Raw genomic sequence first — 15,175 nt, 5'->3', positions numbered from 1 at the left:
AATGCCATTAGTAGCTAAATACATGGAAAATTAGCCTATACCATATGCCCAAGTACTTCTCTGCAGACTGCTAGCCAATTCCCTAGCAAGTACAGAGAAGTTTCCAAATCACAGTCCGAAAATTACTGCAGAGAGATTTGCATACTATTTCTGATGGGCCAGTAGCATTCCAACAACTCATGTAAAAGTCAGCATGCCCCAATAGTTTATGCAGTAAGCAGCACACACAGCATCAATTCACAATTCAATTGTTAGGATGCTACCACCAGGATTCTGTTGTATGTTATTTAACTAATCTGCAATTAAAAACAAAAAATCTGTAGTATGACATTTATTTTTTAATTTTGCTTTCTTGATTTGAAATTATGCACAAATTATCCTTTCTGATTTTACTTATGCACAAGTCTACATTTAACCTAAGAGGGCATGTAGCAATCATTTTGCACATTCCAAAGAACAAGAGATAGGTGAACATACAACTTCATCCATGACGTCTTTCCACTATGACGTTTACATATGCAACCCTAGCATCTCTTTAAGCTCCCCTTAAAAAGTTTTTGTAACATTTTCCCTATTGTTTGGCCTTTCTTTTTGTGTCATTGGTAGAAAACACATAACAAACCACAGACGTAGAACTCTGTAACCTTGCAAGAAACCTCGAACATTTTTTATATATCTTCCAACTCTGAATGTGCAGTGAGTGTGGACAATGATGGGAAATCCTGTCCTCTGCCCAGATGAAGTGTAGAATAGAAAAGAGTTCTCTGACTACCACACCAGGAGTTTTAGACATCCTAAACTCAATCAGAGAAGACTTCTGCCTACAAATAGTTTGAAGTCTTCACTTACAAGATCTCAAATCCAGCACTTCCACAGCAAATGGCAAGAGGAGCCTGCCTCCTACAGGACAGGTGTCCACAAAGTTGTCAGTTGCAGAAATCAGTGTTGAGTCCTTGGGTTTGAGTACATGGATGGGACTTCACCTCCAGACCCTTTATCACGGCTTCTCATTCAGCAAATACAGCACATATTTTCCAAATAGTGCTGCAGTTGGTCTTAGCAAGATACATACAAAATTAGTAGGTATCCATGGCAGGATTTCCATGAAAGGGTATTTTAATCAGAAACTGCCCATCAGAAACCTCCAAACCATACTTCAGATTCACATAAATGATAAAACCCCCTTAAAAAGAAAAGCAAAAACACAAAAAACGAAAAACTGCAAGAGCTCCATCTTTAAATGGAAAAAATGTGGTAATTCTTTCCCCATACCCAACAGCCCCACACTATGCAAACCAGTTGAATCATTTTCACCTAAGTTTTCCAAACAAGAAAAAGATATATACATATACATGTATTAACAGTACCTGAATGCAGACGCCACTCCTGGAAAGTTTCATTGCAAAAGGGTTAAAGTTCAGAAAGTTTGCAAGACTGAAAAAGGAAAATCAAATTTAAAAATGTGCAAAAACCTAAACCTTGAGGTTTGCCACTGCCTTCTGCCTTTCTCTTAGCATTTCCCTCCACATCTGAAATGACTAAACGTTCCTCCAAGTTACCAACTAAATTACTTGAATGAGTAACCCAACCATCTTTTTCTAGTACCAAAAGAAACACATTGCCATAACAAAATAAACCAGAAATGGTACTTGAGCATTAGAGACTATAACATTCCCCATAAATTATAAAACCAGACCAAGAAGTGATCCACACCGCTTAGCAAAGGTGAATTCGCCGAGACTTTCTTTTTTCCTTTGAGATGATCGATTTTTATATGCTACCACAGCTGCCTAACTATTGATAAGAGCAATCTGCAAAAGCAAATATAGAACTAACAGAACAGCCTCAAAAAGCAACCACAAAAAAAGGGTCTCATTTAAATTCCTGGAAAGCGCTGCTTCTCTAAACGTATCTATTCAAGCTCTCTTGAGCAGTCGAGCCCTCCTAAAACACACCCTGCTCACTCCCCGCCCGAAAACTGTTAAGCCAAGAAGCCACTAAGCCATGCTTAGAGAACCCATATGGCTTCACCTACAGGGTTTTCCTTCCAGCAAACGCTGCACAGAAGAAATCCTCCCCTTCACCATCACCACCCACCTCCCAGAAGCAAACAAAAAAAAAAAGAAATACCCCAAAAAATCCCAAAAGAATAACAATAAAAGGGAGAAGCTCTCCGCCCGGGGTCGCCCCTACGTACCGCCGGGCGCTCAGGGCTCTCTGGGGGCCCTGCCCCCCGAGGTGCAGCAGCCGGGGCGGCGCGGGCGCTCCGCCTCGCCGCGTCCCACGCGGAGCCGCTCCCCCCGCATGCTGCCGCTCCTGCCGCTGCTGCTGCTGCCCGCCGCACGCACAAAGCGCAGGGCAGCGGCCGGGCCGGGCCGGGCGGCACCGCGGCGCGGCCGGATCGCGGCAGCACGGGCGGCACGGCACGGCACGGCACGGCACGGCTCGGCTCGGCTCGGCACGGCTCGGCACCGCCCCCGCCCCCGGGAGCCGCCCCCCGCACACGGCCGAGCGCCCCCCGCGCCGCCGCCCGGCCCCTCCCGGGATGGGGGTGCCCCCGCCCCCGGTACCTCGCGGGCGGAGCCGGGCGCTACGGCGGCGGGGCGGGAGGCTGCGCTCCGGCGGGCGGAGGGGGCCGGGCGGACATGCCGGGGTTGCCCCGGGGCCGTGCCGCGCTGTCCCGGCTCATTGTTCGGGAAGGGCAGCGGCGGGAGGGGCGGGAGCTGCGGCGGGAGGGGGTCACCCCGGCGGCGGGGGGACTGCCACGCTTTCCGCCGCACGGGCAGGGGCTGGGGACAGCCCTGCATCTTCGCCGCGTGGGGGGAGTGCGTGGGGCCGGCGGCAGCGGGGCATCTTCCTCCGCGCCGGCGGGGACGGGGGGATGCTCGGGGATGGGGCGCTGGCGCTGCGCCTTCCCCTGGCGTGGCGCGGCGTGCTGGGGCCGCGCTGCACCTTCGGGCTCTGTGCTGGAGAAGTTCAAAGCCGCAGGGAAGGGTGCGGGGGGCGCGGGCGAGGGGCCGGCAGCTTTCTCGCCTTGTCTCTGTGACCCCCGCCTGCCGAGCGCGGAGAGCCCCGGAGCGTTCCGGCTCCAGCGGGACTCCGGGGGCCGGCCGGGGACACGGGGTGTGTCTCTCTGTGACCGGTCCGGCAAGTTGAAGGCACGGTCCTTTCCTCAGCATCCCCCGTGAGCCGGGGCGGTGAGATTCCCGCACTCACGCCGTGTGGAAGCGCCGCAGCCGGCTTTGGCTCTTTAAGATTAGGCTCCGTTAATTAAAGAAATATTTTAAGCTTAAAGGTCTCCTGAGAACAAACACATTAACTCGCTAATAAAGCGGGTAGAAAAACAATGCGAAACAGGGCTGTTGGATCAGCGATCACAAAGGAGAGGAGAGATCAGAGAGATGCTACCGGAGCGCGGTAAATGCGCGGTCCCGCCGCCGGACCCACACGGCGCTGATCGCTCCGCTGGGACTTCCAGTGTCTGTCCAGAGGCAAAGGAAAAGGGAAATGTTTTCCGTGCAGTCGTTGGTGTGCTTTCTCAGCTTGCTGAAAGGCTAGAAATACCTTAAAGCATATTTTACTTCTGGTTCAAATTTAATAGTAGTTTACTTTGCAAATAGTCTAAGTAAGTCGTCACTTACGAATAATTAGGATAATGACAGATAACCTTTTTTTTTGTGCCGAGTCTGTGCTCCAAGATAAGCATCTGTGTAAATGCATCTGAGACTGAAGCTTCTTTGTGCCCATATTTGTAAGGTGTAAGCTGATCGGAGCAGCATGCCTGCAAAAGGCACGCCTTCTAAGCTGTGAAACAAGTGTCGAAGTAAAAGCCATTAGAACTAAAGGAAAAAAGGTGCCATTTCCTAAATTAAGAGGTGGCATCACAAGGATGTGAAAGGCAAAGCACAATCAAGAATAGGTTAACAGGTTAAAAAATATGATTGATTGAAATGATAGCACTTAATGCCAAAAGCAAATAACGTTTCTAAATTCTAGGTAAGTTCTGCACTTACTTATTCCATTTTGAGGAATTTCATGAATAGCAAAGCAACTAATTAATAAAAAAGATCATATTTTCCCCCAGTGTAGGACACTTTGAAAATAAATTTCAAACTTAGAGCTAATTCAGAAAAATAAAAATCATTGTTTATCAGTGTGATAAGAGAGCTTGTCTTACATTCATAAAGACAGCAAAAATTCTATTCAGGGACACTGTGATGTAGATATATCCACAAACTGGTTTTTTTTTGGGCAACAGTGCTGCTTGAGGAATAGCCCTGTATAGCATTAATTCAAAAATCTAAATTTATAAATATAGTTAGCAGTTAAGGAATAGATATTTCCCCAGTAATTTTATTTTTTTGTGCCTAGACTTGCTGCATCTGTCTACAAAATGATATTATATTGCATGCTGGCTCATAGAATAAACTATAAACACATGTTTCAAGAAACAAAGTGAAAGGTGGATACTGCTTACTCAATTTTTTAAAATTATATAATTAAAGTAGGAATCTAAATCTGTACAACTCTACAGACATATCCATCTGTTACTATTTTAAAATGCACCATTCTTTAGTATACTCATTTTAATATGCCAGTGAAATAGAACTTCAATTTGGAATAGAATGTAAATGAATAGCATAAATTAGGTGAGTATTTCAGGGAAGCTGATAAAGCTAAGAGATTCTACGTGAGAATCTGAGACAGTTTAAACACAGTATCAGGAATGCTTGTTGCCTGAAGACTCCCCTTTTTTCAGCCAAGCACTTACAGAATGGGCAGTTGGGTTGGTGATAAATAACACTGGATGAGCATAATTTTTATTGACTGCAGTGGGAGTCTCCCCTATGCATCTAAATGTAAAATTTATCTGCGGAAGGCAGAAGGAGTTATTCTGCAATCCAATAAGGTTTGCTTCAGCCTTTGACATTCTGCTTTTGGCTTAGACTCTGAACTCCAAAATGGAAGAACTCTGCATCCTGTGTATTTCTGATCACTGGCCTGATTCTGCCTTCAATTTCAGCAGAGTAATAAAGAACAGCTTCTCTGGAAGCCAGAAGGTGAATTGGGATAAGGTCTGTGAGATCAACATCAGGTCTCCATGATGTGGGAGCTGCCTGGGGAAGGATTTTAGATCAGAGGACATAGTAATAGCTGGAAGTCCAGAATGGTAAAGAATTTACTTTCACATGTTTGCAGCTTGAAGAATTTGTCTTTTATATAAATTGATAGCAATAGGGTAAAGTTACACACAGTTGCTGTTGCTTTGTTACTGAGTTTGATGACTGGTATAGATGTATCTATCACTTTGGTTTGTTACTCTGTTAGAGCAGTGCATATAAATAAAAGGGATAAATAACCTAATTTACTACGAGCAAGAGTCACAGTATATTAAAAACAGTGGCACAGAGAAAGCTTTTGCCTCTCCTGGAAAAAGTTTTATAACAGATCTTTGCAGTCATCATTTAAACTGGCAGGTACAGTACACAAAGATCCTTAAAGCCCAGGCACAAGCTTATTTAACCTTTTCAGAACATATTCTTAGCTAATATGACTCCACTGATGGAAAAGAGAATTTTTCTCTTGACTCTACCAAAACTGAGTTTCACCCAAGTAATTGCAATTTTATTTTAGAACTTTTTTGGTTTTGAACAAATAACTGCTATTAAGGTTACATGAATGAGTAAGCTCTGGGTGTCCACAGATTGTGCACCTCCCACTTCTCATGGTTCCCTGAGGTATTTTTCTGTTATCACTTCCAAAGGGGCCTGTTCACTTCAAAAGGGACTTGTTAGGTGGGTTCCCACTGCCTTCTGCAAACCCTCAAACATCTTGGGGAAGTGTGCTTTCCCTCCTTGGGGCGGGAAGGAAGAAACGTGCTTCAGACTGGTCCCTTTAGCAATGAGGTGGTGAATCTCCAGCAGTGCTGCCTCTGGGTGAGGCTCTTTTGGCCTGGCATTTGTATCCTGCTGCACCAGGAGGGACCTGCAGTTATCACACACCATGATTTTTGTTAGTGCAGACCTGCACTTTGCTTCTAGTCATCAAGCAGATTTTTAATAAGCTGAAGATACTGTTGTTGATTTCTGCACACATCAGATGCATTTCAGTGTTGCAGTTGTTCTGTTGCCTATGTGGATTTAGGATTGTAACCCAAAGACCTCAATTAACAGCTCTCCCTTAGGAGAGAGAGTGGCCTGGTTTCTTTTTCTCATCATCTCATGGCAGATGATTGGCAGAATTGCCTCCTCTCCCAAGCAAGCTGTTTCTCTGCCCTTCAGGAGCATCGTGACAAAATTCTCCCTGACTCATTGGCGAGGTGGTTTCGTTTCAGAGGTGTATGCACATTTGGCTGTGCTCACAGGGCTTGTTACATCCTTGCTGATGGATGTCTGCATAAAGTTACATCCTTGCTCTGTGGGTGCACAAAGTTTTTCCAAGGACTCTTTTTGCTTGCACAGAGCTGGCAGGGGAAAAAAAAAGGGAAGAAATAGCATTTGCCAGCATGGCATAGATGATGTCAGGAAGAATTCTGTGTATGTCCTGTTGCCTGTGTGTCTGAACAGCCAGCCCAGTTGCTGGCTAATGTTCTTTATGTCTGGGCAAGGTGCAGTAGGAAACAGAATTGATTACAAATCCAGAGTCTGGTCACCAAGTGTGAGCTACATCATCTCTGAAGCAGCCCTGGGACTCAAAGATATAATGGACACAATTTTTTTCCAGTTTTCCCTGGTCTTGAAAGAAAGTGCTAACTTACTGCTGACCTGACCTGTATTAATGACTAATTCTTATCCTTCAGTGCTGGCTCAGATGTGGAAGCCAATAAGCAGAATCAGAGCCTGTTCTTTGCTTTCCTCTCCCTCATATTTGCCTTAGAAAGAAATATGGACTTCCATGAACTTTTAACAGCTAGGGTCGCCTGTCCATTTACTCCATGATACATGCAAGTCACCTCTCTGACTTCTCATCAAGTCAGTTTCATAAGAAACAGCAAAGAGCTGAAATGAAAAGCCAAAGGTACCAGAGCTACCTTCAGCTTGGGTTTTTTTGCTAGTTGTTGCATTATTGCAGAAGTCATCCCCAAGCTGTGAAAAAGGGCGGACTTCAGCTGCATTCGTAAAACAGAGTAACAGGGTTGGGACTTCAAAATCAGCAGGGCCAGGAGCTCCCTGCTGTTGCCTCTGGTGCTCTGTCCCACTGACCTCACAGTCATCCTCCAGCCAGTGTTTTCATGGCACTGAACAATCATTTTAGGCAGAGTCACACAGCTAAAATCACAAATGTCATAAATCTCAGTTTGTCATGTTAACAAGCTCAAAAATCCTACACAAGCAAAAGACTAGCAGCATCCTAAAGACATGGGCAGTAAAATGTTCCTAAAACCTGACTGCTTTGATGAACTTGAACAATGTTCTCATCCAATTTTCTGCTGAAGCACAGGAACTTTCTGTCCATTTTTCCCACTGTTATTTATTACTACTGGCAGCACTCATTGCGTACTATGTGCCTTGACTCCTTGTCAACTTCTACTGGAAGTTGAAGATGCTAAAATAATTTGTAGTGTTTGGGGAATTTTTATTAAAAATCAGTCAGTGCTGGAATTCAAACCCTGGATATTCTGTATAGGTAAATAAATATCTGGAGACAGATGAGTTTTGGAGCAAATTTTATACACAAAATTACATTGAATTAATCTCTGCCTGCACTCTGAGTGGTTGTGATGTATGGAGGCATTACTGAAGTGAGCTGGCTCTTTGGGTGGAAAGGTTAACTGAAATAAACATGGGTTTATGTAGCAGCTTTTTGAAGAAAAATAATGTGCCTTATCTTCTGAATCATCAAGATAGGAGAATGGAGAAAAAATTGTGTTTGGAATCAGAGTTTTCTCAATGTACAGTGGAATACTTCCTTCCAAAGAAGAAATACATATTTGCCTGGATGGTGTTATCAGTAGGAAGACAGACACATATTCCCTTCCCAAAACTTTTGCAGGCAGAGGGGCTGCTCTGCCCAGCCTGGCCAGGGCAGCAGGCACTGGCTCAGACAGAGCCCAGCCTATCAGAGCGAGTTATCCCTGCACTCCAGGCAGAGCAGGGCAGCACAGCAGAGTGTGCACCTGCCTGGAGGAGAAGTTCTCTCCTGTTCTGCCATCTCTTCTCCTTCTCTGACCTCCTGCTTACCCCTGTGAAGTCTGATTTAGGGCATTTGTACCTGAAGGGATCTAGAAGATCCTTCTGTCTGTCCTGATCACCACGACCAGCCTTCATCTCCTTAAATTAAGGGCTTATCAGACATAACCAAAAAGTCAAAAAGAGTACCCTGATACCACTTGATCAGAAGGCACTCATGAATTCATCCTTAGTGCCTGCTCCCCCTGCGAGTGTCCCTCCTGCAAGTGTTGTCTGGCCAGCAGCATTTGCAGTTCCAGGCCAATGTGTTGCATTCCTGTGGATGGGATTCATAGACTCAAGTGGAATTGTGGCTTTGCAGAAGTCCCATACACTGGTTTTGCCTGGGTAGGAACTGCTGAAGAAAGTTAGTTTTCTTACAGGAATTTTTTATTCTTTAAAAATGGGTCATCATTTTCTTCTTGATTTAAAATGCAAGGGCTCCTTCCCAGGAGTAACTTGGATGCTGGCTGTTCTTTGCTCCAGAGCTGGTTATTGCTAGTTTGTTACTACTCTGTTTCATGTAACTTTGCATCTGGCCTGGGAAATGCTGCCTTGGTTTCTGCTGTACACAGCCTGAAAAAGCCCCCTGGCATTGTCTCTGCTGCAAGGGAGTGCAGATAGATCAGTGGAGCAAAGCTGCTCTCATCATGCATACTTTCCTAATGCTTTAAGACAAGTAAAGAAACATGAAGAGTGCTGTGGTTTAATGGTGGTTTGCATACATACAGGCTATGTATCATACATTAAATATGCAGATACGTTTTTAAGACAGTTAAAACCACAACTAAAGTACAGGGAGGTTTAGCCAATTAGTGTCACAAAGTGAGTCAGCAACTTTTAGCCTCCACTGTTAATAGGAAGAGTTGGCAAAACCTGTTCCTACCTTGCTTTGGTATTTTCAGTTCAGAACTTTACAGTACAAACATTATCCAGTTTGTTTAAACAACAAAAGTGGGAATCCTGATGTCAATATGAGAAAACAACTCTTAGGCTAATTGATCTTGTATTCCTCACTTTTTTTGGATACACCAAGTACACCACAGAATTTTATCCTACTTTACCAGGCTCTTGACTTTACTGGCTTTTAACTTGTATTGCAGCCACTTTTGCAATGATATTAAATATTTTGCTGAAATTGTTTAAATAGAATCTATTGTATAAAAATGAGAAAGCAAATAGAGGCATATGAGAAAAGCTGAGTTTTGAAATGGTGTCACTTTTCTACAAGGAATAGGCATTGAAAAGACAACTTTAATTAAAGTCTTTATTTCCCAGCATATTTCACAGTTTAAAGATAGTAAACAGTAAGCACTGTTTTATCACCCATTTGGTGATAAAATGTAGTCTTTTCCTGAAAAAAAAATATTGTGGCCATTTAGTGCAGAGAATCTTCTCCTCCTGTAGATAGCACCAGGTATACATACACAGGAGGAGTTTTGTCCTGCCATCAGTAGCTAGGTGGCATCCAGGCACCTGTCACCATGGCTGTAAGATCATGTCCCTTCTCCTGATTCCTTTGCCCATCTGACATTCCTTCAGTCCCTGTCTCACCCAGGTCTTTCTGCACAGTATTGAACTTTAATATTTTTGTTTTCTATGCCCTTTTTGGAGGAAGTGGAAGCCTTTCTCTCTTGATTCTCCCTTCCAAACTACCCCTTTGATGTTTTAAATTTTCTGAAGCTTTCTTGCTGAGCTGATACCCTTCTAAAATTTTCAATTTTCTCCAAGACAGAAATATCTCTGTTCCAAAACCAAGACAGTTTATAGGAAGAGGTGAGTCAACTTGCTAAAATCTTACCGAAAAAGTTGGAGATCAATGCTCTAGAAGCATTGTTTTATTTTTCCAGTTGTTTATAAGGCTCAGATAGAGGCACTTATGGTTACAGTGTATGGGCCCTCTTCCATCTACCAAACATTTCTTTTAGCCACACATTTAGCAGAAAGTTGGAAAAGGAAAATTAATGTTACCCTTTGCTGGAAAATGGAATTTTGGTTTGAAAAAAGAGAAAAAAGTCAAAGGAAAATGTCAAGACTTTGTTCTTAATCAAAGTGAAACAGAAGCTTTTTGAATAGGTTCAAGGGAACACATGCTTCCAGAAGAGCCAGTCATCACTGTACTTTTTTGAGCTGTGGAAGATTTCAGGTGTATATCCTTACTCTCCTCACAAGGAGCAGACACTTGAAACCCATATCCCTTCCACTTGGACAACTTGTGGCTTCTGGCTTGCCCCCAGTGAATGCTTCTCTTTCCCTCTGGATTTTGAACAAGAGTCTTGAACTGCAAATGGAAATTTCATTGAAACTGATGTGTTTCTATTTTCATTAAATTGTCATTTCCTGACAAAAATAACGTTTTGGAAAATTCTGACAAGACTGACTGACAGAGCACATACAGCTCTCAGAACAGAGGGGATGCTGAAGAAAATTATTTTAGGTCCAAACTCTGTTCTTGGCTTCAGAGGCAAAACATGGGTGCAGCTGAGGGCACACACCCTTTGATTTGCCAGGGAAGTAAAGAAATTCCCTGAACAAGTGAATTGAATATTGTGTCCCTTTTGGTGCAGTGATGATTGCACAACTCTGTTTGTTCTCTGGGGGTTTTTCAGCTCATCCATCATTCACAGCTCAGATTTCTACACTGATTTCACCAAGCTGGTTTGCTGTATGATGCAAAATGGAAGTCAAGTTAATTTCGCACTCTACCCACCTCAGTCTGATTAACTCAAATTAAATTTTGTGCTAATAAGTCTGAGTGTGTGACCATAATTGGAAAGCCTTGAGCTCCTCTGACTGCAGGGAAAGTGCTGTTTTCCCCTGCATCATGAAAACATTTGAATCATAGCATCTGGGAAATTTGCAACAAACAATGGTATCAATTTGAGGCCTTCATACAAAGATTTTCTGTTTCTCATCAGGGACCATGAATACATATCTGTGTCAGATTGCAGCTCTTGGAACATTTGGCCTATCTGCCCACCAGAGGAAAACTAAAGAAGCAGGGACAGTCACCTTTTAAGAGAAAACTGCAGAACATCTGTGTTTCTCCATTACATGGAAATCCTCTTGGACTAATAAGTGGCTGTATCTTAAATAACCAGACAATTACTTAAATCTGTTACAAAAGTCTGAACCAGTCAAGTCGGTGGGAAGCCTAGCTAAGGTTGCAATCATTCACTTGCAGTTTGGAGAAAAAGGGAAAAAAAAAACCACATAAATGAGAGCTGAAAGATGGAAGATAAGGTAAGGCAAGGCAAGGCTTGGCAAGGCTTTGATCTTATGATAAAGAAACTTTCAGCATGGTAAGGAAATAGTATGGTGGATGTGAGTTTGAGCTTATAGCTCTATAAGATCTATATCCTTCTTTTTGCTAAGGCATTTGAGCTACTGTTTTGCTAAGGCAAAGAGCTACTGTTTTTCTTAACCCCAGAAAAGCCTTTTGCTCCAATTATCACCTGGTCCCAGAAGTATAAAATCATAAACCCAAAGTAAAACTACAGCAGGTGGAGTTTGAAAAACTCCGTTCTGAGAAATCCTGATATCTGTGAAGAAGACCAAGAAAGTGTGCCTGGTGCCAGAGATGATGCAGGAGCTCCCTGAGATTTCAGCAATGTAGGAGCATGTAAATCTGGTTGGATTACAAACAAAGAAGTCTAGTGAATGTCAAACAGGATGGAAGTGGTTGTAAATACACCTGCATTATAAGGGAACATCCACACCTCCTGATGGGAATTCATGGGGGTGTATATCATCCATGGGCTGTCTCCCATAACAGCAGGAACATCATGACTGCACAGCAAGTTTACTAAGTATGAAACAAGCCAGCAAACCCTAATGAAGGGTTTGAGAGTCAAAAATGTCAGCACTCACCAGAGAGCTGTTCAGCAGATGTTTTGAAGTCAAGCCCTGCTCTCTAACCTTGGGATCAATGGGGATTTGCTGTTATTTTCCACAGAGGTAGGATCAAAAGCAGAGGCACGACGAAACTGGAAGGACTGTGGCACTACTTCTGTGTCTCTATCATATCTGAATTTAGTTTTAGCAATATGGAATGGGCCTCTCCTATTTGTCCTCTGTCTCTCCAAAAAATAGCCTTATAAACAAAGCATTCTCAAAGCAAAAAAACAGATTGTACATGGCTCTAACAACAACAACATGTTTTTGGTCTGACTGCCCCAAAATATAGGAAAATCAGAGTACAAAATAACTGCAAATAAGACAAGCTAGCCTACTTGTACGTCATCTCTATTGCAAAATGAAGCAATGGGACCTGGGCTTGTGTAGCATAGCCCTAAATTTCTTCCCTCCCTACTGCCATGGGAGTTTAATTTATCCAGGGAGTATTGTCTGTGTGTGACATCATCTTGAAACAACAGCTTTAAAAGTGGAGACAGGTAATATTATCCATTAATTATATTCCACATCTGTAAAGCATATACAGTGCACTGTGGATAAATAGCGCAACTTTGGCAGGGAATTTCCTGAATATCTATAGCCAGACTTCTCATTTAGAGTTTTCTCATGGTTTTGCACAATGGGAGCAGATTGGTCTCTAGCAGTGGATGGGGAAGGGAAGGATTTTAATGAGGAATGAGTATGAAGTACATGAAAGGGGGTCCATCTCCCAGTACTGCCACCCACTATAGTGGAAGTCAGCTGTAAAACCTGGTGCTTGAAAACATACACCCAATGGGCCAACACTTATGATACCTTTTTTTTATTTTTACACTAGGTATGAGGAGTATTTCTATTTTAGCAAATAAAAAGCATGAACTGAGGTCCCAAGGATGGAGTTGCTACACCAGTAGTTTTGGATTGGTATGTATATGGTCAGTCAGGTGTCTGCTGAGCCCCTTGCTCTAAGTCTTATGTTTGGCAGCAACAGGACAGTCACAGAGAAATCTCTTCAAGAGCTAAAGATCTTACCTGAACCATGGGAGACCATCGAAGCATAGAGATTTCCTTCTGACACACGAGGGAAAATAGGACCCCAAGCATGGTGTGATATTCTCCTGTTGATCTGAGTAGTTGCTGTTATTCAGGAGTTTGCTTCAAGCTGGTGGTGCTGTCTCAGAGCCTGCCAGTCTGTGCCAAGTGTGGGCTCTCTCCCACATCCAGACTGGCTAGAGAGGAGGCTTCAAGTCACGCTGCTCTGCTCTTTTCCAAGTGCTCCCACTCTCTTACTCCTCACACTTCTTCATGCCAGAGGATGAGGCAAGGATAGACTTCAACCCACTCAGGCTGTGGTATGCTTTTGAGTGGTTTGTTTGGTCTCAATTGATAAGTCACAAATTTTATTGTCATTGTGACTGGCTCTTGCTACATTATCAGCTTGGATGTTGTTGAGGGGTTTTTGAGCTAGGGATGTGACTGGGCTTTTAACAGTCTGTGGCATACGGGAATATACATTAAGCCATTGAGAATATTTCATCACAAAGGAGCTTTGGAAAGAGCATGTCATATGCACCTGCCAAGAGCCATCTCAAATAATTGAGTTGACAATAGTGGAACGAGTAAACTGTTTATGAGACAGTGACACTGCATCCAGCACACAGAGGACTAGCATTATAATTAATTAATGCTCATAGATGTTTCCTTAGCACAGATGCTATGGTTTTCTGTGCTTCCTCTTTCACAGGGGAATGCAGGAGGAGTGAAAATGCTCTGTCATTTTTGTCATGTCTTCCCTCTTGTTAATGCCTCACACAATTGGTGGTTTCAAGGTCACTTTATTTACTGATGATTCTCTGTCACCAGCAATACCAATGTTGTGCTAAAATGAATCAAAATATATTTATTACATTTGCCTCTAGATCCCTTATTTTTTCTCCATTCCTAACAGAGGTAAAATATCAATAAAGTAAGTTCAATTAATATAAACATAAAATTGCTTAGAGTATGTCTTTTAGAGCCCTGGTATTTAATGACAAACCACATTATTCAAATAGGAATAAAAATATTTATGGATTGTGTTTTTCAGATGGGTTTGCAATAGAGGCAGTGTGGGTAACGTATGATGAGATTCCACAATCACATTTCTCCCACACACCCTGATGGAAACCCTCTCAGCCAAACACAATTGCACACATCTCTTTTTTCAATCTGTGCATACGTTATTACTGTAGAGCTGGAAGAGCTGCATGCATAAACTGCTCACTGCCCTACCTGCAGTAACAGAGCCACAAGTCATCTCTTGGATGCATCCATCTGAATTTTTATTATTTACATCATCTGATGAAGGTGCATTCCTGCCAGCATCCCATTGAAATGCAATCGTTAACAGATCTGAGTGTTACCAAGACTTCTGAAAAATAAGGTAAAAGCTTGGCAAGATAACTTGAAACCTCTAATATCTTTTTAAGTCAAATACACAACAACAGTAGCACATCTTTTTACCATTTTTTTAGGGTTATCCTAAGCTGAAAGAAAAGGATGGAAATATTTTACTCTGATGATGCACTTGTTCCTTTCTTAGGTGTCTGGAACATGATGCAGATTGTGTCATGTTGTATCCTAGACTGAAGTTCTCAGGATTATAGTACAGGAATGGAAGTTTTACATAACCTGAATGTCAGATCCATATGTGCTTGAGTATGCAGTGTGCTTGTGGACACACTTGACATGATGATTAGCAGTTCTGTCCTTTATAAAAAATCTCTGCCTGACAATTTTGCAAGGTTTGAGAGCTGTGACTGGTTACGGACTTTTACAAGCATTATTTTGACTGGTGTGCTGAAATTTTGCTTGGGCTTTGCAGTGGCATTTATCTTAGGAATCATCTCTGTTAGTGACACCTGGTCTCTTACTGACAAGGTGACATTAGTTCTGATGTGATCTTTTCTTTCCTTAACTTTCTTCTTCATTAAGGCAGCATCTTTGGTCTATTTGCTACCCATGTATTGCTCTCATTTTGAAGAGTGATTTTTCTTTTACTCTGGCAGCATAATTTCTTGTGACAGCCACCCACTGTGTTTGTGGCTTCTCACTCATTTGCCACAGACTTTTCC

General features: G+C 42.8%; 1 protein-coding gene across 4 annotated transcripts in view; it reads right to left on the bottom strand.

Annotated features, from left to right (window-relative positions):
- ST6GAL2 (ST6 beta-galactoside alpha-2,6-sialyltransferase 2) overlaps positions 1-15,175 on the bottom strand; it is a 173,481-nt gene that overhangs the window by 48,100 nt on the left and 110,206 nt on the right. Inside the window, exons 1-2 of one of the 4 annotated variants that reach the window (XM_077173370.1) lie at positions 2,198-2,329; positions 1,368-1,434 (exon numbers count right to left, since the gene is read on the bottom strand). The exons of 1 other annotated variant lie outside the window; for it this stretch is intronic. In XM_077173370.1, coding sequence (XP_077029485.1) covers positions 1,368-1,400 — 33 coding nt within the window. In that variant the 5' untranslated portion in view covers positions 1,401-1,434; positions 2,198-2,329. Of the gene's footprint in view, positions 1-1,367; positions 1,435-2,197; positions 2,481-13,094; positions 13,113-15,175 lie in introns of those variants that run through there. 2 more of the 4 variants (XM_077173369.1, XM_077173371.1) reach the window with 2 other exon arrangements.

The sequence above is a fragment of the Agelaius phoeniceus genome, chromosome 2 (assembly GCF_051311805.1).
Source record: "Agelaius phoeniceus isolate bAgePho1 chromosome 2, bAgePho1.hap1, whole genome shotgun sequence".
In the NCBI taxonomy this organism is placed as follows: Eukaryota; Metazoa; Chordata; class Aves; order Passeriformes; family Icteridae; genus Agelaius; species Agelaius phoeniceus.
The sequence above is the reverse complement of the archived record's forward strand: the minus strand, read 5'-3'. Positions and strand labels throughout refer to the sequence as shown.